This window comes from Ursus maritimus, unplaced genomic scaffold (assembly GCF_017311325.1).
Source record: "Ursus maritimus isolate PB19 unplaced genomic scaffold, ASM1731132v1 scaffold_12, whole genome shotgun sequence".
Classification (NCBI taxonomy): Eukaryota; Metazoa; Chordata; class Mammalia; order Carnivora; family Ursidae; genus Ursus; species Ursus maritimus.
The window spans coordinates 47,214,480-47,241,882 of record NW_024423564.1 but is presented as its reverse complement, the minus strand read 5'-3'; the positions used below and the strand labels follow the sequence as shown (position 1 = coordinate 47,241,882).

Below are 27,403 nucleotides of genomic sequence, written 5' to 3'. Positions count from 1 at the left end.
TCACAAATATTTGATTAATGTTAAAAAGTACATCTACTTGGACCTGACTCCTACTACTGAATGAAAATCTTTACTACTGGGAATGGCAGAATTTGTGCTTGTTTAAGGTTCTTCAGGTGCTTTTATGACCTAAGTTTGGGAGACACCACCAAGAGAGTGGTAGATATCTTTACTCATAATCTCGGATTGCTTTTTCACGCTCTTTAATATTATTGTGGCTGCCTCTATTTCTTCCCAGCAGTTGACATGTAGGCTGCACTTTTCAGAGCTTTTCAGTGAGTTGTCAGAGCATCTGTCTTGCCTGTGGTCATCACACTTAATCTGTCCTTGCTGGCACTGTTAACACACTCCCACTGGTGGCTTGCCAAGTTTGAAAGTAGCGAGAATAGCTCCGTAGCTGTGTTCTGGCTATGCTCCAAAACTTCATTTTTGGTCTTTTTGTCTGACCATTTAATGCAAACTGTAGATCATAGATGACACTGGTGGAAGAGTTCAAGCAGCCAGGAGTGTTATCTCAGGAAGATGAAAGTCACACAGTTATGTAATAGTTTGGACATGAACATTGCTCTGTAAAAATTTAATTTAATTCAAAGTGTGTTTTCTACTGGGCACAACATTTAGCATTCCAGGGAAAAAAGAACTTTCAATGCTGTATTAATTTTTTTTCATCTGTTAGTGTGTTGTATACATAATTTATAGTGAGTTTCTTTGGCCCCAGTTATCTTTTTGGTGGTTCTCAAAAGCTTAAAATGTCACTCATAGGTACAGCATTGGTGGTATTGTGTTGAGCATAGCTGCCTTCTAAAGTATCGCTGATAAAAGGAAACATTTTAGTGAAAATAGCTAACTGGTCAAAAGTCAACATGTAATTAGCAAATAACCTTATATGTAAATATATATATTTGTGTAGTATTATATATATATATATCTAATATGTATGCTATTTATATACAGGTATAGATTAATATAAATATTATTGAATTTAAAAGAATTTCCTCATTAGGGGTGCTTGGGTGGCTCAGTCAGTTAAGCATTTGACTCCTGATTTTGGCTCAGGTCACGATCTCAGCAGGGCATCTGCTTGAGATTCTATCTCTCTCCCCCTTCCTTAGCCCCACCCCCTGCATATATTGACTCTCTTAAATAAATAACTCTTAAAAAAAGAATTTCATCATTAATTATTCATTACACAGTAGAACATCAAGTATCAGTCTCCTAGTGGAATTATAATAATCATAAATTCATGGAAATAATAGATTAAGAAACAATAAGAAAAAGATGAAAAGTCAGAGAATCTTAATTAAATCTCAGTTGAGACTTTTATTTCATGTATGGCCATGAGCAGGTCACTGAACATCAGTATCCTCATCTTCAAAATGATCTTTCAGGAGGTTGTTGTAAGGACAAAATGTAATAAATGATAAATGGTAATACATTATAAAATATATTTATTGTTGCCAAGGTCAAAGGGCACAATTTTGAAATATCTTCTAAATTCTCTAAGAAAGAATACATTATATAGCACTTTAGTTAATTCATGAGGATAACAACTCACTTTTATCCATCTTAGTAACTTTGAAAGATTAACATATAATAAATCTTAAATCTTATTAAATAAAATGAAGTATACTTTATTAAGTTCTTTATTTCTGCAAATTGGCAATTCATGTGTATGGATGTTTTGTGTTCTTCTAATAAACAGAACTATTTATTTAGCCAGAATTCTTTTGTCTCTTCTTTTTCTTTATTGAACAAAGGCCAGCTTTCATACTTTTCCTAACATACTGAACATTTAAAATTTTAGTATATGATTTCATTTTTATTTGGAATAATTGTGATAAATAATAGCTACATTTGTTGAGCTCTTGAATTGTGATGGACACAAGGTAAAGGATTTTATATGTATTAACATATTTGATCCTTATAACAGTCCTATGAGTTGGCTTATGTTTTCCCCATTTACTGATGAAAAGATTAAGGCACGGAAGTAGGTAGCTTTCTCTAAAATCATCTTTTAAGAGACAAAATGGAAGTGTGAACCTAAGTGGTCTGATTCTAGAACCTAGACTCATCACATTTAAGCCACACTTCATTACATATGGTGTCCTACAGATCAGCTTGAGTGTTCTCAGAATGCAAGCTTTGGGCACCACAATTCCTGTGGGAGTTGACTTGCAGATATTTGATTCCAATAGCAACCATATAAGTAAAATTATCCTGGAGTCCTAGTAGTGCTTTCTAACTTGTTGTATGAAAACAAACGTAGTAATATGGAATCAATTTCACATCATCAGTAGTCAGAGATAGAAAAGGAAAAATAATAAATAATAAAAAGTTTCCTTTTGTATCTCTGACTATCCTCAGTAGTTTTTTAGGGTTATCAAAATGAGTAGATTATGTATCAGTGAAACAAAACTGTGAAGTTTACTGAAACCAAAAAATACCACAAAAAATATACTATAAAATATGCTAACTCGAGTTACATTTGATCCATTTATTTTATTTTCTAGTTGTCAGCATTGCTATGTTGTCAGCATCACTAATGTTGCTAGTAACTGAGGTCTATTAAGCTGGGGATTAGGGCTTCAACATACAAATTTGGGGGTGGGGGACACAGACACAAACATTCAGTTCATAACAATCTCTTGGGCATATGAATTTTGTCCACGTGGTGTTTTTAACTTTTTTTTTTTTTTTTAATTTAGAACTCCTTGGAAATGTCAAACACTCCAGCTTACCACATTCCCTGCCATTCCCTTCTGTCCTATTCCTTGCTAGATACTGAATAGTGTTATCTACTGAACCTCAGTAGGTTCCTGAATTATTGACTCTTGATTTAGACCATTTAAAGTGTCAAAATTTATCAAGATTTTGGTACTAAAATTTAGTTTTGGTTCTCTCTTATAGGATGGAGAACCTAATAAGGGGAAGGAATCCCCCACAATATCAGAGAAGTCCTTGTAAAGAAGTTCGTGCAGCACTTCGGAAGAGGCCTGAAGAAGAGTGTAAGTATGTTTAATAGGATTAAGATATGTTCTAGATAGATTTTGGTGAGTAACATTTAAAAAAAAGGATTAACTTTTAAGTGCTTAGTCAAATGATAGAAGTGCTTAATAAATATTTGTTGAATTAAATTGAATTTATTTTTTAAAAACATATGACTAAATGATACCTGGATTCAGACACTAGGAACATTGTTTTCTTAAGTGTTTCTCTTGTACTTTAAGATGTTCTACTGATAATTGAGTTCCATGTTCAGATAAGATTGAAAAATGCTACATAATCTACCGTATCTTCCTACCATGAATATTACTGTTTCTGAGGAGTCCTGAAGTAAAAGAAACTTTTGAAATGTGCTTAAAATCAATAGATTTCACTTTCATTTGACCACAACACTCAACATTTTTTTTTAACCTGAGGACTCTTTGAAAACCACTGCATTAGACTAAAGAATAAATACCTAATGGTAAACATAAAGCCGTGGGTCAAAAGAAACTTTGGATCAATCAAATTTAAGAAAAGATTTTGAAAGATGGAAGTCACATATCTTACCATAAAGTCATTTTACTCCATCTGCAAATTAGTAAATATCAGATTATGTAATTGTCTATCAGGACTTTATTTTAATATTTCTAGTCTGTAGCATTGTTGGAGACATTTGACATAATATTTGCATTTTAAGTTTATAAGATAACAAAAAATACTAACTTCCTTCATGCTGTTTTTAAATAATTATTTTCAGGGAACTAAATCACATTCTATTAATGGCAAAAATGTATGTGAATTTTGTCCTTTTACAGAAACTTACATTTTATAAGGATAGAGTTAATGCAGTGGGTTTATTGACATATGTAGCTTAATAGACTTTCAAGATTATATTGGCATTTTAAATTAGTTTGAAGTACACCATTCTGAGTAAAGACAAAGTATTTTAAAGCTGGGCACACTCATGGCAAGTAGAGTGTTTTCATTCTATTTTGTTTTATTATAAAGTTAATAGACAACCTGATTGGGTTATCATCTATGTCATTCAGTATACTGTTAGTTTTCTTTTTTTTAATGTTACCGCTTCTAACACTATAAACAATACACAGTTAAAACTAAAATTTGAAAATGAAGATTGAGTTCTGGGCATCATAAAACTAAAACTAGAAGATGCAGACTCTTGCACAAAAGTACTGCTTTTTTATTGGGTTCATAGGGGAACTCTGGGGTTTCTCCTCTATGCTGGTTTAACACAATTATCTTAGTTTTTGGTATACTTCTTCAGATTTAATTTTTAAATTTATAAGGGATTTTTGTAAATAAATCTATCATTGATTCTCTCAGAAGTGCTATTTAATATAGATAAAGTGATTTTTTAGAACTCTGAGTTAGTCTAGGCTGGAGGTTGACCACTGGGTCCATTGACCAAATCCAGCCTGACACCTGTTTCTGTTAATAAAATTTTATTGAAACATGGCAATCTCTTATTTATTTAGGTATTGTGTATGTCTGCTTTCATATTACAGAGGAAAAGTTGAGTAGTTATGACAGAGACTATATGGCCCAAAAGGCCAAAAATATTTATCTGATTCTTTACAGGAAAGAGTTTAAATCCAGTTTTGGGCCATTGGTTCTCAAAGTGTGCTCCTCAGATCAGCCAGTTTCAGCATCTAGGAACTTGTTAAAAATCACATTTTAAGAGCTGTAACCCATATTTACTGAATCAAGACCTTTGATAGTTGGGTGCAGTAATCTAGTAAACTATGTGTTTAGAAGAAACACTGAAGGACATTCTGATGCAAGCTCAAATTTGAAAACCTGTAGTCTAAGTCAAATGATTGGTTGCAGATGATAGTAAATCGTCATGGATACAAAATAGTAATAAAGGTAGGCATATTTAAAGTTGTCTTATTGCTGTTTAATTAAGGTACATAACACAACTGATGCTTGTATTATAACAAGCAAGTCCTCATCAACTGGACTGTGGCAGTCAGGGCAATTTTTCAAATATCATTACAGGAACTCAGTTGGGTTGACTAAGTTATTGAACATGGAAAGACATAATGAGAAATAAGAAACTTATAAAATGTTATTCTCTTCCAGAGAGGTCTTCATTACCCCTTGTTAGTATAATGAGCAGTTCCTTCTGCCTTGTTACAGACCAGTGTTAATTCCCTAAGTAACAAGCCTCTTTTTCAGAATGGAAACAGCATTATCACATTAGTTAATTAAGACATTAACTTTAGAGTCACACAGAAGGGTTTATTCTCTAATGTGACACTTAATGTGACCAGCTGCAGGAACCTGGGTATTATTTTTTTAATCTAAGACTCCATTTACTTATCTGAGAAATGAGGATAATGATAGCATTTACTTTGCAGGGTTGCTTTGAGAATTAAAGGAAGATATTTATATGGAGATATTGCAGGTTCGGTTCTAGACAATGGAAATACCATAAAGCAAATATCGCCATGAAATAAGTCAAATGAATTTTTTTGGTTTTCTAGAGCATGTTAAAAGTTATGTTTATACTATACTGAAGTCTGTCAAGTCTGCAATAATATTATGTTTAACAAAGTGATGTACATACCCTAATTTAAAAAGTACTTTATTGCTTAAAAATACAAACTGTCATCTGAGCTTTCAGTGAGTTGTAGTCTTTTTGCTGGTGGAAGATCTTGTCTCAGTGTTGCTGACTGCTGACTTGTCAGGGTGCTGGTTGCTGAAGGCTGGGGTGGCCATGGCAATTTCTGAAAAAAAGATGACAAAAAATTTTGCTACATTAATTGACTTTTCTTCTCACGAACCATTTCTCTGTAACCTGCAGTGCTGTTTGATAGCATTTAACCCACAGTAGAACTTTTTTCAAAATTGCAGTCAGTCCTCTCAAACCCTACTGCCGCTTTATCAACGAACTTTATGTAATATTCTAAATTCTTTGTTGTCATTTCAGCAGTCTTCACAGTATCTTCACCAGGAGTACATTCCATCTCAAAAAACCACTCTCTTAGCTCATCCATAAGAAGCAACTTCTTATCTATTAAGGTGTGATCATGAGATTGCAGCCATTCAGTCACATCTTCAGGCGCCATTTCTAATTCTAATGCTCTTGTTATTTCCACCACATGTGCAGTTACTTCCTCCACTGAAGTCTTGAATCCCTCAAAGTCATCTATGAGGGCTAGAATGAACTTCTTCCAAACTCCTGTTAAAGTGGACATTTTGACCTCTTCCCTGGAATCACAAATTTTCTTAATGGCATCTAGAATGTTGAATTCTCTCCAGAGGTTTTCACTCGACTTTGCCCAGATCCATCAGAGAAATCACTACCTATGGCAGCTATAATCTTACAAAATGTATTTTCTAAGTAATAAAACTTAAAAGTCTAAATGATTCTTCGATCCATGAACTGCAGCATGAATGTTGTGTTAGCAGGCATCAAGACAACATGAATCTTATTGTACATCTTCATCAGAGCTCTTCAGTGACCAGGTATATTGTCAATGAGCAGTGATATTTTGAAAGGAATTTTTTTTTTCTAAGCAGTAGTTCTCAACAGTGGGCTTAAAATATCCAGTAAACTGTGCTATAAATGGATGTGCTGTCATCCAGGCTTTGTTCCATTTATAGAGCATAGGCAGAGTAGATTTAGCGTAATTCTTAAGGGCCCTAGGACTTTTGGGATGGTCATTGAGCATTGATTTCAACTTAAAAGTCACCAGCTGCATTAGTCCCTGACAGGAAAGTCAGCCTGTCCTTTGAAGCTTTGAAGCCAGGCATTGACTTCTCCTTTCTAGCAAGGAAAGTCCCACATGGCATCTTCTTCCAATAGAAGCCTGTTTCAGGTGCCTGGATGGCTTATTCGGTTAAGCTTTGACTCTTGATTTCGACTCAGGTCATAATCTCAGGGTCCTGAGATGGAGCCTCTCGTTGGGCTCTGCACTCAGCATGGAGTCTGCTTGTCCCTCTCCCTCTGCTCCTTCCCCTGCTCTCTCTCTCTCTCAAATAAATGAACAAAATCTTAAAAAACAAAACAAAACACGGTTGTTTCATCCACATTAAAAACTGTTGTTTAGTGTAGCCACCTTCATTAATTATCTAAGCTAGATCTTCTGGATAACTTGCTGCAGCTTCTGTATCAGCACTTGCTGCTTCCCCTCGCACTTACATTGTATGAAAACAGCTTCTTTCCTTAAGCCTCATGAACCCACCTCTGCTAGCTTCAGACTTTCCTTCTGCAGCTTCCTCACCTCTCTCAGCCTTCACAGAATTGAAGGATTGGATTAGGCTTTGGTTTAAGGGAATGTTGGGGCTGGTTTGATCTATCCAAACCATGAAAACTTAATCCATATCAGCAATAAAGTTATTCACTTTCTCAGCATTCATATATTCACTGGAATAGCCTTTTAATTTCCTTCAAGAACTTTTCCTTTGCATTTATGACCTAGCTAACTGTTTGACACCAGAGGCCTAGCTTTCAGCCCATCTTGGCTTTTGGCGTACCTTCCTCATTGAGCTTAATTTTTTCTAGCTTTTGATTTAAAATGAGAGACATATGATTCTCCTTTTCACTTGAACGCTTAGAGGCTATGATAGTGTTATTAACCGACCTAATTTCAATATTGTTGTGTCTCAGGAAATAGGGAAGCCTGAGGACAGGGAGAAAGATGGTAGTTGATGAAGCAGAACACATACACCTACTTATTGAGTAAACTTGCTATCCTATATCCTATATGGTTTGTGGCTCCCCAAAACAATTATAACAACAACATCAAACAGCACTGATCTCAGATAACCATAACAGATATAATAGTAATGAAAAAGTTTGAAATATTGCAAGAATTACCAAAATGTGACTGAGAGACGTGAAATGACCAAATACTGTTTGATAGATGAGGTGAGGCAGCTAGACTAGCTCGACACAAACCTTTAATTTGTGAAAATGCAGTTATCTGTGAAGCACAATAAAGTTGAAGTGCAATAAATTGAGGTATGCCTGCAGTCAGTACTTGGTATAAAACCTGGGACAGAGCAAGTTTTCTTTTCCTTCTTCTCTCTTTCTTTTCGCTTGTTATTATTGTTCTTCTTATTCCAGAGTAAGCGTTTGTGTGACGATAATAAATCATGTTTCTGATCACAGAAATGGAAATTACAGACATTACCACCATTTTTAAAAACAATAATACATAGCAAGCAACAGGATGTACACAAATGACATGAATTTGAAATTCTTGCAATAGTGTTAGATAGTAATTCACGTTAGGTAGTTCTTTTCCTGTTATTCTACAAATTCCATGTGGGATCTTGACCGAGACTTGCTGCATCAATTCCCATGGAAAGCTGCCACCTTAGAAAGCCATCATAGAAAGCCAAAAGGTAGTCGCTTCCCTTTACTGAGAATTGGAAAAGTAAAACTTGACTCCTTCAGATGCAAGGAGAGACCTCTTTCATTTGGAGATATTGCATACAGAAGATTTTTGCTAAGTAGCGTAATTCATACTGCTCCTCTTTTATAATCTTTTATACTTTTCTGCAGTATTTTCAATGTGAAGATCAACATTAGGTCACCAGACATAGTTCTTAACCAATTATTTCATGTGAATTATATCTTGCTATTCTACATCTAGCATAGTCAAGCAAGCTTTCAGTAAAAATAAATTGCTTCCTATAAAAGACAGACTTTGAAACATGCTCAAGTTACATCTCATTAAAAAAACAAATATATAAATTTTGTCCTCCAAACCACAGCCCCATTCAGCTACAGCACTACATTCTTATTTTATTCCTAGGTAAGCCTCTATAAAAAGACATCTACTTATCTCCCACTCACTCCTCCAAACCCATGCAATCTGGATCCTATCCAGCCACTCAAATGAAACAGCTTTCATTTAGACCACCAATAATCGCTTTGTGTTGCTGTTATTTGTGTTCTATTGACATGTAACAAATTATACAAACTTAGTGGCTAAAACAGCATTCATTTATTATCTTGAGGTTTCTGTGGGTTGGTAGTCCAGGCTGGTCTTAGCCATGTTCTTTGCTTCAGGATCTTGCCAGGCGAAGTTTCATCATTAGCTCAATTGAGGAAGCATCTATTTGAGCTTACTCAGGCTGTTGGAAGAATTTGTTTCCCTGTGGTTGTTTCCTTATGGTTCCATCATGTAATGGTGAGCACTCTGTACTCTGTTTCCTTATGGTTTTATGACCAAAAGCGCTGCTTTTTGCTGACTTCTAGCTGGAGGCCACCTTTGGGTGTTAGAGGCCTCCTACAGTTCCTTGCTATATGTATGTTCTCAATAAGGCTGCTCACTTCATTGAGCCAACAAAGAGACCCTGTCCTCAGGGAAGGCCCTGTCCATCTTTTAAGGGCTTTCGGCTGATTAAGCAAGGCTCACCCAAGAAAATCTACTTTTGTTTAATTTACAGTCAGCTGACTTGGGGCCTTACTTGCACCATATTCTAGCCATATTCTGTTGGCTAAAATCAAGTCACAGATCCTATCCCCATCCAAGGGGAGCAGATTATACAGGACTTGAGCACTTGGGTGTATGATGATCATAGGCCATCTTAGAATTCTACCTACCACTTGCTAAATCCACCAGACAATTTTTGTAATGTGCTTTTTATTTAAGTTCTTAGCAAGAATTAATACTGTTGATTATTTCTTCCTTTTGAAAATCTTCTAATTTTTTGGTTATCATAATAACCAAATAATCATAATAACCAAACGAATATCATAATCTTCTCATTTTCCTCCATCTCTCTGGTTATTCTTTTGCATGTTCAACTTCCTCTTTCCAGCCATTACATATTAAAATTTCTGAGTACTGTTTGAAGTCTTCTTCCAAATATACTCATTCCATGAACAATCTCATTACACTCACCCACAGCATCCATTGTTCCTATAATCAGATGTCTCACAAATTGATGCCTCTAACCCAGACCTCTCTCTGTATATCCAAATGTCTACTTGATACTTCCTCTTGGTTGTCTTAAAAGTACCTTAAAGTCTCCAAATCCATGATCTTTCCCTCAAAACCTGAACTTCTTCCACTGTTTCTTTTTTCCTTTTTTTGTCTGAATGTTATATGTTCTTAACCATCCAAGTTTGAAAAACACAAATCTTGGAGTGATTTTTCATATCTTCTTCTCCTTTTCCTCTTATACCCACCATAAATCTAAGGCTTCTTAATTTTACCTTCCAAAAATTTTATGAATCTGTTTATAAATTATCTCCTCTGCAAAGATTTTAAGATTCTACGAGATACTCCTATAAGTTGTTTTCCTACATAGTATTCTGAAAACCTTTCATTTTAAAATAATTCTATGGCTTTCCATTGTTCATTCAAGAAAGACAAAAGCCTTACTATAGTTTATAAGACCTTGCAGAGTCTAACTTGTACCCACCTCTTCAGCTTCATCTCATACTCTATTCCCTTACTCTGTATTCCAACTACATGGGCTTTCTTTTAATTCCTGAAAATATTCAGTGATGGGGAACAGAATATACATATTTTTAAATGATATGGAATCACAGAACAGGAAGATTAACAAAAATTATCCTAAAAGGAAGAGTATACTTTTGGAAAATATTGAATGTAGAAACAAAAAAATTTAGAAACTTGTGTGAATTTTTTAATAATCACAAGAAGATGAATACTCTGAAATAACTGCAAAGTAAACAATAAAGAAAAACAGCATTTTTTTCAAAAAGCAAAAGAAAGAAATAAAAATCAACATTGATGAGAAAAGGTATTACAAAAAACTTAAACATGAAAAGCAGATAAAATCTTCACTGGAGTTAGTCAAAGAATAATTAACATTGTAAAAATATAAGATATTTGAAGAACAAATATAGAAAACCCATGAATACAAAGGAAATATGACCAGAACAAAAAAAAGTGAAAGGAAATTATGACAAACATCAAGAATCCAACCTAAGAATTACAAATTGTTCTAAGAAAGAAATCAAAGTGATTCAAAGGAAAAATCATCAAAGACTTAATTGAATATACTTTTCAAGGTAGTAAAAACATATGACCACATATTAAAATGTCTTAGAGTGAACTATACAATCACTTAAATGAGATCTGCATCGACACATCCAGACAAACATTTTTAAATTACACTATCAGCTCCTTGACAAGCAAGATATGTCTTATTTACCATTATATCAACAACACATAGTGTAGTGCCTGGAACTTGGGGGATATTTAACAAATACTTCAGAAGCGTGAAGAAATTAATTACTTAATTTTAAAAATAAAAGTGCACCATAGGAATTTGCTTGAAAGAAAGAAAGAGAGGTGAAGAAAAGAGAAAGAATTAGAAACAGAGAAACACAAAGAAAGAGAAAGAAATGAAGGACATGAGGAAAGATGAAAGGAAGGGAGGGAGGAAAGAAGAACGGAAGGACAAATTTTTTTATTTTAAAACAGATGTCATGAGCTCATTTTCCCTCTTCTTTCCTTCAAATGCAACTGAATACCCTGAAAATTATTCAATGGGCCATGATGAAAGGACTCTGAAAGCTTAAAAGAAGAAGGCAAACTGACTGGGACTTCAGTAATTAAGGAAAGACGACATTGTGTATTTTTGAGTATTTCTTTTCATCCGTATATCCCTGGACTGGGCACCAGGGATAACTGCAAACTAACACTGTCAAAAGACATTGATCATCATCATCATCATCATCATCATTGTCATCATCATCATCAAGAAAAGCCTGCTCTTCCAGTCCAAAAGAATGGGGCAAGAGAGGCCCCATAGATACCTTATAGAGAGCCCTAACCTTTATTCTAAAATCCCAGCTGACAGTGTAATCCACCTGTAGTAGCAGATCAGTGATGCCCCAGACACCCAACCCTACTTTCCCTGGCACACAGACCTATCTAGCAGTAACAAAGGTCTTAGTGAAACCCTGTGTCTCCCTACCTTCCACCCAGTGGCATAAGGAGACATAGACCCAGTAGTTTCTGTGCCTTCCCAGAAAGTAACTCAGTAATATTAGGGAGGCCAGAAAGGCACTTTCACTCTGGCAGATGTCACCAGTAGGGTTTGAGCATAGCCCAACAGTGCTAGAAGAATAAAGCAGACCAGAATAGCATTAGCATTACAAGGAATTAGAAAACTGTCATTGTAACTAAAGCCCACAAAAGTAGGCCAGAATCTATGTGCTAAATCTAAACAGGATAAGTGCCTGGTAAAAGTAGAAGATTCTTCCAGGTTCAAGAATCTCCTAAAATAATAACCACAATGTCCAAGATACAATTGAAAATTATATTATACCAATGGTATTATTATGTATTTGTAAGATAAAAATGGTATGGGGTATCTGGGTGGCTCAGATGGTTAAACATCTGCCTTGGGCTCAGGTTGTGATCTCCAGGTCCTGGGATCAAGCCCCGCATCAGGCTTCCTGCTCAATGGGGAGTCTTCTTCTCCCTCTCCCTCTGCTTTCTGCCCCCCCCCCACTCATGCTCTCTCTCTCTCAAAGAAATAAATAAAATCTTTTTTAAAAAAGATAAAAATGACATTATACCATTCTATCAAGAACCAGGAAAAACCACAATGTGAATGAGAAATGACGGTTATCTGACACCAATACTAAGATGAATCAGATGTTGGAATAATCTGACAAGGAATTAAATCTAGCTGGATAGACTTAATAGTAGAGTGAAAATGGCAGAGAATAGAGTAGATGAGCAGGAAGCCAGATTATTCAAATTTACTCAATCTAAACAACAAAGAGAATAATAGATGTAATAAAAATGAACAGAATTTCAATAATTTGTGTAAAAATAACAAAAGATCTAATATTTTTATCATTAGAGTTTCAGAAAGGGAAGAGAAAGAGCATTTGAAAAAAAGTATTTGAAGAAGTATTGGTTGTAAATTTCCCCAAATTGGTAAAAGACATAAATTTAGACATTCAAGAGGCTAGATGAACTCCAAATGTGATAAACCCTAAAATATCTCTACCGTGATATGTCATAATTAAACTTCTGACAAGTAAAGATAGAGAAGAAAATCTTATAAACAGTCAGAGAGAAATAAAGACCTAGCCATTTACCTATAAAGGAACAAAAATTCAAATAATGGTAAAAGAACAACAGAATGGATAAAAATAGAACTAAGCATAATAGGACTTTTTTTATCTCATATTTTATAGTTGAAGCAAAAATTATAACAAAACTTGTTAAGGTACACAAGGTATGTAGAAGAAATAATTAAGATAACTACATATGCGAAGTGGGAGGAGTAAAGAGACCTAAATATAAGTAAGGTTTCTCTACTTCACTTTAAGTGGTAACGACATTGAACCCAGTAGATTGTGGTAAGTTATGTACGTTATGTTTTAATATCCACAGCAGCCACTCAGAAAATTATACAAAATGATATAACCAAAAATTATAAATAAAAATAAATTATAAATAAATAAAAATTGAGCTAAAAAAATATCCAAATAACCCACAGGAAGGCAAGAAAAAAAGAAACAGAGGAATGAAAACAAGGGAATGAACAGAAAAAAATAAAATGGCAGACTTAAGCCTTAGGATATCAATAATCGCATTAATAATAAAGGTTGTAAATGCTTCAATTAAAAGGCAGAACTTGTCAGATTAAAGGCAAGGATAAAGGGATGCCTGGGTGGCGCCGTCGTTAAGCATCTGCCTTCCGCTCAGGGCGTGATCCCAGCGTTCTGGGATCGAGTCCCACATCAGGCTCCTCTGCTAGGAGCCTGCTTCTTCCTCTCCCACTCCCCCTGCTTCTGTTCTCTCTCTCGCTGGCTGTCTCTATCTATCAAATAAATAAATAAAATCTTTTAAAAAAATAAAAAAATAAAGGCAAAAAAAAAAAAAGGCAAGACATCATGTGCAGCCTGTAAAAAGTTTCTTTAAATGTTAAGACACAGAAAGATTAAATATAAAAGGATAAAAAAGTAGATATATTGCACTATTTAAATGAAAGCTAGAGTGACTATATTTATGTCGGGGAAATTAAGTTCAAAGTAACACACAATAAAGAAAGTCATTCCATAATGATAAAGGGGTCAGTTCATCTAGAGAATATACCAATCCTCAATTTATTTTTTACAAATTTATATTTTCTAAGACTTTACCTATAATTTTAAGCTATAAACCCTTCAGTTTAGCTTTGCTATAATTTTTTTTTAACAATTTAGTTTCTAATAGCTAAGAAATTCTTGGTAGCATAGTTATGATTGTGACCTGCTTAAAAAAGACACTATTATTGGATGCCGGGTGGCTTAGTCGGTTAAGTGTCTGCTTTTGGCTCAGGTCCTGATCTTGAGGTCTTGGGACCAAGTCCCAAGACAGGGTCCCTGCTCAGCAGGGAGCCTGCTTCTCCCTTTCCTCCCTGCTCATGCTCTCTCTTGCTGTCTCTCTTTCTCAAATAAATAAATAAAATCTTTTTAAAAAATCACTTGTTTTTATATAGAGAAATATTTATGAAGGTATAATCTTTCCTCAGAATTAAACTGAACCAATATTATGGAAACTAAAATTCCACAAAGCCTATCTATTGAGTTTCTAGATAATAAGAAAAATTCATTGAAGAGGTTCTTTTTCTCTTTGACCTTTTCATAGAATTTAAATTCCTGATAATATAATTCTATCCTTATGGTAATGATATTATATTTTGCATTACAAGGAATATATTTGATATTATCAAGAGATAACTCTTAAAATTATATTGTTTTCAAATAACTGAATGCTACCTTTCCAAATGTCAAAATGTTCTTCTACTAACCAGTTTGGTGAAAATCATGATGTTTAGTCATGTTCCTGCCTTCATTTTAGAAGTTATTGAACATGATTTAACCTTCTCCTGATGATTCAAGGACAATTTTATAAACACCCATTACTGTAAAGTGTGGTAATAGAATTCCATGTGTGCTTTCCACCCTATCAAGTTGTCCGCTGTCACTTTTGCTGCGATTATTCTTGCTTTTAAGCTACCCCTTCTTTTGACATATTGTTTCCTGTGTTTGTTTCCTTCTTCAGAAAGGTGATAAACCACCCTTGTTAAGAATTATGAAATATATGAGTGCTAATGAATCAAGGATTGAAAACTAATCAAGCCTTGGTTGATGTATGATAAACAAGACAAAGAACTATGGAACATTGAGCGCAGAAGTGGAGTGCTTTATTTGAAAAGATCCCGAGGTTACCCTTTTTCTACCTGACCCCATCTCAGGTCTGTACTGGATCTCTTTACCAGGTTGTTGCAGTGCCTCAACTGTGATGTTGGTGACCTGGTGCAACTGTCATCTCAGTTGTTTGGTTAGGGACTTAGGCATTGGGGTATGGAGAGGAAATCTAACGAAGATCATATCCAATAAAGAAATCTAATGAAATCCTCAGGCTATACATTTACAGACCTTGCACATATGCATAACAATGTCAATGTACAAAGGAAGAATTCTCTTTTCCTGGATCTCTCTTTATGCTAGAAAACTTCCAAGAAGCTCCTGAAAAATGTTCCTTATCATTTCACTCGCCTAAATTGTGTTATATCTCTGTTCCTGTACCATTACTGTATTCCAGCAAAATGCTATGCACTCATTAGCTTAGGACTGTTATACCGCACCAATCACTTTAAAGAGTTGATTTAGTATTGAAAGTAATCTTAGATAATGTGTTTGCCATTTGGCCTATCATACAATTATTCAACACTGTATCCCATACTATTGCTTGTAGTATGTATTTATCTATATTTATTCAGCTATCCTAAAATATTTTAAGGTTGGGAAAGGGAATAAGGGAAAGAAGAGATGTTACCTGAGGGATCAGGAATCTGTGCATTGATATTAAAGGGCCCCTATTCATAATTCAGTGCCTTCTTTTCCTATCCAAGCCCTATAGTTTGTGGGCAAATATGTATTGCTATTATCTTCAGCTTTTCCTTTAATTTTCTTAAACATTCAGTTTCTTTCTGGTTTGGAATGAGACCCACTTCTCCTGCATCTCCCTTTCAAGCTTAACTAATTATTAGTCACATTTGATAGATGAGGCTATAGAACCTCAGACATGTTAAGTAATGTATACAATGTCACGCACCTAGTAAGTGCCAGTGCTGGAATACAAACCTCAATTTGACTCCAAAAACCATCTCATTTCTTCGGTTTCATTCTTTATAACTCCACTATGCTACATCCTCATTTTAGTTCTTTAGAATTTACCTTCTGCTTAATCCTTAAAGTTTTTTAAACATAAAATATCATACATACAAAGAAATGCATATAACATATTTGTACATTTAAAGAATTGTAAGTTAGCATTCATGTACCTAAAATATCAGAGTTGCTGGATTGCATATTCCTACCCACCTCTGATTATCTCTTTTAGTTCAGTACCTCCGTTCCAGACCAGTTTTCCCTACTCCTCATTGCTTAGGTCCATCTTTAAGGTGAAGATTTAAGTCCTACAACAAAGCCAATAATGTATATAATTTTAGTAGAAGACGACTCAAGAGAAACAAGTGGTCAGTGATTTCTCATTGGCTAGGAAACCTTACTAAATGTTACAGTTTGTATTACTATCTGAGACTGTGATTACACAGTGCCATAACAAAAACTGAAGTTGCACCCAGTTGAATTTTATCATCACAACTGAAATTAATACACGTTATTGACTAATTGTTTTGGCATGATGCAAAAATAAGATTAAAGGGAGATTAGATTGGATTTGATTCACAGCCTGAACATTCTTAGATTTATTAAAAAATTGATATCAGGTTCATGAAAACTTAGTATAGAGTCGATGCATTTTAGACAGCTTTCAAAATTGTAATAGAAATCTAGGCAAATAACTTACAAAAATATGTCTTCAGCTCTTCTCTGGAAAGTCCAAAGGTTCAAGCCAGATTACTTAGTTATCTCTGCAAACAGCTTCCTCCAAGATTCGACTCAGGATACAACTTTAGAAAGGATTCTCAGCACTTATTTTTGTAGCACGTCTGGTTTAGCATGTCATTCATTTGTGTTAGGGCTTGAACATCCACTGGACTTCTTTTAAAATGCGAATTCCTCTGAGGGGAAACTCCAGTCAAATCATGAAACTCTTTAATATAAAAGTGATTTTTAGATCCCTGACCTCAAGAATTAGAAGGAATCAAACATCAAGAGATCTTGGAAGCCCGGGAAGAAAAGGAAAGGTCAGAAAACAAATACATAGCTGAGGAGTTTGAAAAACAAGTTTGACCTGCTACATATTTTTGCTAAGAGTTGGTTCTGTTATCTGGTGAAAGGCTTTTCACATAAAATTTCAGCCCTTTCTACATCCTTCCTCTCATTTCAGTGGTAACCACCCTGCTAATTCATTCCTCCTTACAAAAGCTTCTCTTCTTCTCCTTGGCACAGGGCAAGACCTCCCTTCTATCCCTGGAACACTTTGTGGAGATTGTTAATGCCGTGCTAAGAGCATGGTATTTTACCCGTTTGTCTGCATGTCTATTTCCTCCCTATTGGGTTATAAGTAGCTTAAGGGCCAGCAGACACATCTTATTCATTTATTATTAGCATTAAGCACAATATTTGAAATACAGTCACTACTCCAATAAAAATTTACCAAAAAAGGAGTGAATTGTAAAATATACAATTTGAGTCATGTCATGACACTTACTAGAGTTTATAGGCATCCAATAAATAACTTCTGTATTCTAGAACAATTTTGGAACCAATTCAGATATTGACAAGATGTCAGACAGAGATCAAGCATCAGGTTTTTCTATGACTTAAATGCTAGATTATGGGTCATACCTCAGATGTTTGGCAACAATGTTCTACTTCCTACTACACTCCGGAGGTATGCATGCTTATTTACTGAGCCACAGCAGTAAGGAAAAATCATAGGCTTGTTCATATGGAGAATTTCTCTCGCAAAATTTATTAACACTGAGGAACAGATCAATGTAGTATATGTCTCCTGAAGCAGCTTCATCTCAAAGAAAGATGGAGGAACCAACTGAATTACACATATCTAGTTCTTCTTCAAAATTTATGAATTAAGTAAATAGCTGCACTTCCTAACAAGAGTTAGAAATGAAAAAGAAGTCAGGAATGTTGGGGAAATTTCTTCACACAGAAATTAGATGAGTGCATAGGAAGAATCTCCACTTACAATGTTCCCTAGAATTTTTATCTCTTAAGCTACTGGGCTTAAACTTTAAGACCTTAGATAATGAGGGGGAAATTTATTAGGGCAATCTCTAATAGATATCAATCTCTAACCAGATATCAACTGCTGCTCTTTCTTGGGTCCTTCTGGGATCATAGGGGGCAGAGAGGAGAAGCAGTATAGCTTTCACTCTAAGATTATTTTAAACCAGTCTTGACACTTCATTTCATGTTCTACTTGTCATCCCAAATAATGTCCTATGTGATTATCAAAGCTGCTACAATATGATTAAATTCACCCATTTATTCAACAAATACTGATTGAGTACCTGCCCTGCGCCTCTCTTCCTGTTCTGGGTGTTTTTCATACACAGTGAGCAAAAATTTAAAAAAACAAAAAAGGCAAACTTTCCCGTTCTCAACAAAGTTATGTTCTAGTTGAGGAAAGCAGACATTAATCAAATAAGTAATAATTTATTAGAAGGTGATTCATTTTGTAGAAAAATACAAGCAAAGTTATGGGGGTTTAAGACTAGAGAGAGATTTGGGGTAGTTTTTAGTGGGGAGAATAGAATAGACTTCATACAAAGGATGACATATGAGCAAGGAGGTAAAGGAGTTAGCCACCCCACTCTACTAGTTATCTAGAATCCATGACTTCTGCATTTAAATTCAACTGGGAGAACTTTACAATTCAGATGTTAATTTTGGCCTGATACATTTATGTTATGTCACCTATATATACAGTCTCTTCTCAAAGAGAGGCTATTAAGATAGTTTTGCCTTTTTGCAAAATTTAGAAATTTATAGTGCTGAGCACCCTAATCATCAGAGTGCCTTTCTTTCCCATAAAATATTTCCAAACTTTTGAGTGCCCGCAGCATCCTGCATGTGAGTCTGTCTAATGGCCTGATTTTTACAGTCTGGTGAGCAGGTGTCTTTGGTCCTGGAACCCTAGTGGCCATTACCATGTGCATCACTGTGTAATTGCTTAGTCCTGTCATTCTTGTCTGTATCATCTGGAGAATTAACCTCAGCATGTTCCTGACCAAAAGCATCCATTGTTAATGGAGAATTATGTGCATGTAAGGACCTAAGGAAGATAAATATCTGCTCTTTCAAAAAACTTGCTTTCCTCCACATTAGACTGTTTCCAGATAGGCCTTGAGTAGAATTTCTTTCTACTGCATCTTTTTTATAGAAGTGAAATAGGTACGTAGTGTGTTTCATCTCCCTCTATTGTTCCATAACGTTTAGAATAAGGTTGATGTATAAAATACAAGACACTTGGTTAAATTTGAATTCAGATAAGTAACAAATTTTTAGCATAAACATGTCTCAGACAATATTTAGGACACATTTATATTAAAAATTACTCATTCCTTATCTGAAACTCAAATGTAACTGAGTGTCTGTATTAGGGTATTCCAGAAAAAACAGAAACAATAGGATATCCGTCTATCTATTGTTAAAAAACAAAATTCAACCAAGTAAATTTGAAGATCTAATTGGCTTTGCTAAGTGATTCATGAATTGGGCAACATTCCATCTAGCAAGCAGAGAGATGTTCTGAGGAGCTATACAAAATAGAAGGTTTTTATAAGAAGGAGGGTAGGGCAAGAGGTTATTTGCAAAAGATAAGAAAGGATCATCACATCTTCTTTTTTGGGGAGAAGAGAATGGTAGGGTTTTTATCATGCAGATTACCTCATTAGTGCTGCTCAGGAAATTTTAGACTGATTGGTAAAAGCTCACATTCCTGGGAGAGGCTGAAACTGTATTTAAAGTCTTGGTTTGCTATTGTGGGGGGGCAAAGACTCCATTTTGGGCTTGTTTCTATTTTTTAACACTATTATCTTGGGACAACTGGGTGGCTCAGTCAGCTAAGCAAGCGTCTATCTGACTCTTGGTTTTGGCTCTGGTTGTGAGATCTGCCCCTCCTTGCCTCCACCTCCCCACTCAGTGCGGAGTCTGAGATTCTTTCTCCCTCTGCCCCTCCCACCATGATCTCTCTCTTTCTCAAACAAGTAAATAAATCATAAAAAAGCTACTACATCTAATTATAGATATAGGCATAAATATCTATATCTATAGATCTAAATAGATCTTTCACTATATATAAATCTCTCTTTGTATGTATGTGTATATATATGATTTATTAAATTATTGACTCACATGTTGGTGTGTCTGGGTGGCTCAGTATGTTAAGCATCCAACTCTTGATTTCTGCTCAGGTTGTGATCTCAGGGTCCTGAGATCTAGTCCCATATAGGACTACATGCTGGGCATGGAGCTTAAGATTCTCTTCCCCTCTCCCCACCCTTACCACCCACCTTGTGTGTGTTTTCTATCTTTCTAAATTAAAAAAAAAAAGGGGGTGGGGGGAGGGAAGAAAAGAAAAGAATTGCCTCACATCCTTATGGAGACCAACTAGTCCAAAATCTGCGGGGTAGTTTGGTAGGCTTGAGACCCAGAGAGGAGCCAATATTGCAAGACAAGTCCAAAAGCCATCTGCTAACAGATTCGTTTTTACTTAGAGGAGATCAATCTTTTTTCTGTAAAAGCCTTCAGTTGATTGGATGAGGCCCTCTCAAATTATGGACAGCAGTCTGCTTTACTCAATGTCCACTAATTTAAATGTCAATCTCATCTAAAAACATCTTCACAGAAACATCCAGAGTAATGTTTGACCACTTATGTAGGTACTGTGGCTAGATTAATAGGTTGACACAAAATTAACCATCAGAGTATCCTTTATTTTTATTTGCTGAATCTGGCAACCCTATTTCAAGGGGTCTCAACTGAGTTTCTAAGACTTTAATTTGCATCCTTAGTTGATCTATTTCTTTAACAATGTAAAACTAGTACTATTTACTAGTACCTCTTGTTTTGATTTGTTTTTCATTGCTCCTGAATGCAAATATATATTTTTCTAATATATTTTTTAAATGTTGTCTTGTGAGATCTCCCATATGAAATATGAAATCAGTAAGTACTGGGTCTTTCAAAGCCTTCACTATTTAAACAAATCATAACCATCTCTTCCTTCCTGGGTTGGATGATCCCACCCAGGAAGATTCCCATGAAGTTACACAGGCTCAAACCTGGACTTGATCTCTTATTATTCTGCATGCCTTTTCCTGTAATATGTCCCCTTTAATATGTCTTGTCTTTGCTGTATCTTTCTTTAAAATGCTGATTCTTTAAATTTCTGGAATGTTACCCAAAGGCAAGGCAATACCTGTACCATCACCTCTAATTATTTTATCATTTTAAAACTCACCCAAGAAGGCTTTAAATATTTTGTGTTGGTTTTCTGCCTTCTACCCTAAAATTTGTCCAGCTTTTCTGGACCCTTGGTGTAGTTCTCTATTCTTCAAGTTGTAATTCCTAATTGCTGTCACTTTGTACTTTTTATCCACAGCTTTAAAAAGCTGCATCCTCAGTTCCTCTGATCCTGCCCTTTCTCAGGGATTTATTCTAGATTGCTTGCTAAAATTCCATCATTCTGCTTTGGTTAGATTTCTTTAGGCTCCAGTCACAATTATTTGACTTAGTACAGCTGAAACATCTACTTTTCTACTTTCCTCTTTCAGTTTAGTCAGAGCTGGGTCTACCCATTTCCTTTTAATATTTGTTTCTCTCAGTCTTCAAGATCCCATTTTCTGCTTCATATCTGTCTAATCTATCTCATACAATGTCAGTATTTCTCCTAAGGAAATCCCTTTTTTTCTCCAAAGTAATTAGCCAGTTTTCCTTTATTTTGTTTTTATTTTTCTATTGCTTCTGTTCTGATAATAAAACTGAACCCTTTTCACACCACTCCAGTTCCTTCTGGATACCCTACACAAATTCAATATTTAAAGGCTAAGTGCTCCACACACAGGCTTTGTTATGTCTTTGTATGTCCTTTAGGTATGCAGTAATTCCAATGACTTGTTTGTTAACTTTTTCAGTTCCACCTAGGAGAGGGCAGATTTTCGTCATTATAAGGGCTCTCTTTTACTTTTCATTTGTTTACTAATCAGATTCACCACTCTTCTGTGGGTGCTTCCACAATGAGTGTTTTCTGAATTATAAGGCATGGACACTTCTCACAGGATTGTTCAGGCCAAAGCTCGGGGTCATACAGCAGTAATTCAGACACTGTGGCTACTATCCACTAAAATCAATAGGGTCAATATAGCATTGACAAAATAGTCTCATTTTTCCAGACCATGCCCCAGAAAGCAACCACTTGCTTGAGAATAAAACTGCTGTGAATTGGGACTCCTGGGTGGCTCAGTCGGTTAAGCGGCTGCCTTCAGCTCAGGTCATGATCCCAGGGTCCTGGGATCAAGCCCTGCATCTGACTTGCTGCTGAGCAGGGAGCCTTCTTCTCCTTCTCCCTCTGCTCCCCTGATCCTGCTCTCTCCCTCTATCTCAAATAAATAAATAAAATCTTTAAAAGAAAGAGAAAGAAAGAAAGAAAGAAAGAAAGAAAGAAAGAAAGAAAGAAAGAAAGAAAAAGAAACTGCTGTGAAGTATAACAAACACCTGAATCAAATCCTGCATGACCTACTTGCTAAAGGTAAAAGCCCATAGCCATATGTCCTGGTCCCATCAAAAACTTCTCCAGGTATAATTTGAATCACCAAAATCTACTTTTTGTCTACTTCTGTTTATTGCTGATAAAACTGGCATTAGAGGATGTGGCTCAAATATATGGCTACAGTCTGAGAATTAGCTCACCTAGCCTCATCTCATGGGTCCTGCTTTTGTACAACTGAGGCCTTGGAAAGGAAAACCAAATGTTCACAGGCAGACTCCAGGAGGAAGAGAGGGTAAGGGCCTTAGCTCTGCTTTTATGCTCTGTTCTTCAGAACCTAGGAATCGGATAACTCCTTCTACACCCATGGAAAAGAGAGAGTGGGGCAAGAGCCTAGGAAGTTTAGGGAAAATGCCTCCTCATGGAATCCTGAGAAGTAAACAAAAAGTCTGTCCCCTCCTACCACACACCTGTGTCACTTATAACCATGAACATCTCTGACAAGTTATCATGGGCTCAGTCTGCCATGATGTGACTGTACATCAATACCTAGAACACCTGTTTCAGAATGAAAGGCCAACCCAGAAAGCTTCTCCTGATAAAACTCACAACTCCATGCTGATTGTCCTATATTAGTTAAATTTAGTTTTCAATGCCCATATTTTCTTATGTTGATCCCACCTCCCTGGTGCCTAACAAAGTTGACCCTCTACCAAAATACTTGATCCAGAATGACTTCCAAACCATGCCCCAGAAAGCAAAGGCTCCATCCAAAGCCACTATTAACTAAATCAACAAGAAGCCTCCCATAACTTGAGAATCCCATCTGATTTTCCTTTTATTATATCTGCTCTCCAGGAACACATAGAAAAGTGCACAGAATTTCTAGAATCCTTTCTTATGCCCATAACCAAGTATGTTGCATTCTACTTCTGTTTTAGACAATCCTATAATTAAGATGTTGAGCAATGACATTTCATGATGTAATTGAGATGCAACTGCATTTTTGTCTCCCTCTGTCCCTTTGAAAGGGGATAGTAATCCTCTGTCCAAGATGTTGCTGACCCACTCTTGGGGAATAGAGAGCCTTGTGATTGCTTTAAGTCATAAACCACAGCCTCAATTTTTCATTAGACTATGTCAATACAAATTATTGATCAATGTTTTAATCTTCATTCAAATTTAAGATTTTTCTTCCCTCACCTCCCACCCCATTTGTAGCTGGAAGATTTGCCTGGCTAGAGAACTTTACTCTTTCTAAGAGATGTTAAAAGTAACTATTTGGGGAGTTATTTTCATGGTTTTTCTTTGGTGAATGCCTTCACTGGCAGAACTTCTCTCCAGTCTTTGCAGAAATATCCCTTTACTGAATGTCTTTGCAATGTCTTCTGCAGTTCCTAGGAATCCCGCATTTGCCTCCAGGTTCCTCCTAAGGGCTTCATCTGTCCGTCTGGCAGCCATATTGGATGGAGCCAAAGACAACCCCACAAGAGTTCTGTTTTTTGTGTGCTCTACTTCTAATGGACAGCTATACTTACACATCCATTGCTCAAATGTTGGGCATGCAGACAAATCCTGATGTAACCATGTAGCCTCCCTAACCTGCTGTACCACACTGCTAATGTATTTCTAATATATTTTATCTTCTTTGTCAGGTTCTTCAAGCCCTGATGTAACAAGCAAAACCTCTATAGGCACTTAAACCATCTTGCAAATCTAATCAATTAAACGTATAAATATGGTATATTTCAAGTTCTTATAGGCATCACAATACTATTGTAAACCAACTAAATCAAATTCTCCTACCTACTTCAAATAAACATCTGTAGGGGCAGAAAATTTTTCCCTTCTATGTGTTTTGGTTGGCCTAATAATTAAATTGACACAGATTAACAGAAAAAAATTAATTTTATAGACAAAAGGAAAAATAAACAAAGAAAGAATAAATTTGTAAAGAATTGACAAAGAGGTTTGGGCTGAGGGTGGTGAATTAGTGAAGCGGTAATAAGATTTGTCTACACTGCCTTCTCAGGCCCATAATTCCCCATTTCTGTGATAGGGATGCCTTCTACTCTCCTGGTACAGGGAGGGTACGTTTCACATGGGAGATTTATTTCCTGCTTTCAGGGGACAAAGGCCATTTTTGTATCAGCTGTTTCTGAAAATAATAATCACTATGCCAATGTGGCATATTTTGAGGTTGCCTGTTCTGCTCCCCTTCACATTATAACTCGTAATTCATTTCTCATTTCATTTGGAATCACATGTTCTTATCCCTTCATATGTCAATTTCTTTAATATTATAAATATGTTTAATATCATTTATAAATTTTTCTTACATTAAACTCAAAATTATGAATGGAAAGTGGTTTTCTTCATGATCTCAATTTTTAATTTGTAAATTTCCCCAGAATTAGAAAGACACTTTTACCCACTTCTTACACAACTTTTACCATTACAGTAGTAAACAACCCCAAACCTGAGTGTTTTCAACAGCAAAATTTATTTTTCACTCTATTGCATGTTGGCTACATATTGCTGGGGTTCTGCTCTGCCTTCTCTCTGTTCCAGAATCTAGAAAGAAAATGGAGCTTATAGCTAGGGTTTGCCACAGACAGCAAATAGTACCAGTAGCAATACAGGCTGATGTAAAGCTTTGCCTTGGCTTATATTCCATTAAACAAAGTAAGTCACATGGCCTAGGCTAACATTATTGCAGCAGGAGCTATGATCCTCCCAAAGAAGAGGCACTTATAGGAGCCTGATAGCATGGGAAAATGCTTCAAATATTTTGATCAATCAATGCATTCTACAACATCTTTTCTCCAAAAAAGAAAAAAAAAGTGATATTATTACCTAATTATTTCTTATGTGAATTTTTACCCTAGTACTCAGTTGCTTCTTTACTGAAAGACTGAATGCTAAATTCTTTTCTTGTTTTTGTCAGGCCTTACAGTCATGTTAAAGACCTTGTCCTGAGGCTTAAATGAGATAATGCAAATCAAAGCATCTATACATCCTTAACAAACATAAGTAGGAATACATCAGGGTTTTTTTGGTGGTGGTTCTCATTTTTTGACTTCATCCTTCCTGGTTCCATTTTGCTTGTATAGTTGTGTGGTTTTTGTTCAGGTCCAACTACCTAAAGCAAAATCACTTACCTATGCATGGATAAGAGGAATTTTGCTGTTCTATAATCAGTTACTCTGAGTTCAAGTCATTTCGGCCTTGGAAACCGTCTTGCATTATACCTTCTTTCACACACCCCCTCTGGCTGCTCTATTTGCATTCATTTAGCCTTTTACATTGGACTTTTTGGAGGCCAGATCACACTGTTTTCTCATATTAAAATAGTTATTAACAATAAGCAACCTGAAAGTCATTTTAACATATGGTTTTAAGCAACATTTCACTCATCCTGTAATGTATTTGTGCACAATTTTTTTAAGGTGCAAGAATAATCTAACTAGCCAAGTTATTGAAGGAATTGAAAGTTAGAGGAATTTGAATTTAATGATGTAGCAAATAGGAATTAATTGAGTTTTCTGAGGCAGCAAATAGAAAAACAGCATGGTGTCATCACAGTGTGGCAAGGAATATGGGATTTTATGTCAGACTATCCTGGATTGGAAGGCTGTCACCACCAGTATGGCCTTAGGATTCCCATTCAGTAATGAAGGTCACATTACCTACTCCATAACGCTGTCATTCAATAATTGATTCAATAAATACTGGGTTCCTCCTTTGTAGTAGTTGTTGGAAAAACCAACTCAGTTATTGACCTCATTGTGCTCACAGTCTAGGGACAAATACGGAAATATATAAGGAAAGAAGCAAATTAATAGTGAACAATTGTGACATAAGCACAGAAGGAAAGGAACAAGTGACAGAGAACTGGGGTTTATATCTTTAATTGATCAGAAAAGCCTCTCTAAAATGGTGACATTAAGAAAGAATAAATACCAAAAGGGTTCTGTAGCTATTGGGGAACTATCCATGTCCTCTTGATCTTTAACATTCTACTATGCTCCCATGGCATCTAAGTACAAGTATTGTTGAATCCTCTTGAGAACATTCTTTTAGCAGGTGTTCAGTGCAGCCTGAAAGTTAATTCCTCCAGGTGCAGCCTCAGTCACTGACAGATGGGAGTAGGAGAATAAGTAGCTCACCTCCCTCACCCCTCTCACCCCCTGAGGTATATTCCATGTAGATACAGCTTCAGTTGCCCAGAGTGGCAGTGGCTTCATTACTTCCTGTTTCAATTCTTTACTCTTGTACTGGTGTTTCATTGGCTTGCCTCCCAAATAAAGCATTTATTCTCAAATCTATGTCTTAGGTAGAATCTACTGCAGGGGGAAACCAACCTGAGAGAAATATCATCTCTAACCACCTTAAATAATATCTGCAATACAATATGCACTCAGTAAATATTAGTTCCCCTCTTCCTCACCCTTGTTCCCCCAAGTCAAGCATGCATGATGAAATGTTTTAGAAAGTCATCTCTAGACTATACTGTAGCTTTGGAGGTAACTAAAATCAGAGTCCTAGAAACCAGTGAGGAAGCAGACGACCACTTTAGTACTGACAAAAAGCAATAAAAACCCGGACAAGCCAAGGTGAAATGCCAGTGAAATGCCAGTGAAATTTAGTTACGGTGGCCTGTTTATATTCTTTTGTATCCTTCACTGCACATTATATACTCTGCTGGACTGTGTGGTTCAATGGAATATTATAAGAGAGTAGAGGTGCCA

The 27,403-nt window shown here is 35.8% G+C and overlaps 1 protein-coding gene across 2 annotated transcripts in view; it reads left to right on the top strand.

The window, feature by feature from the left end:
• The first annotated feature begins 2,539 nt into the window (after positions 1–2,539).
• LRRC7 (leucine rich repeat containing 7) overlaps positions 2,540–27,403 on the top strand; it is a 391,349-nt gene continuing 366,485 nt past the window's right edge. For both annotated transcript variants that reach the window (XM_040627144.1, XM_008690729.2), the window contains exon 1: positions 2,540–3,005. In XM_040627144.1, the coding sequence (XP_040483078.1) occupies positions 2,909–3,005 (97 nt within the window). In that variant the 5' untranslated portion in view covers positions 2,540–2,908. The remainder of the gene's footprint in view (positions 3,006–27,403) is intronic.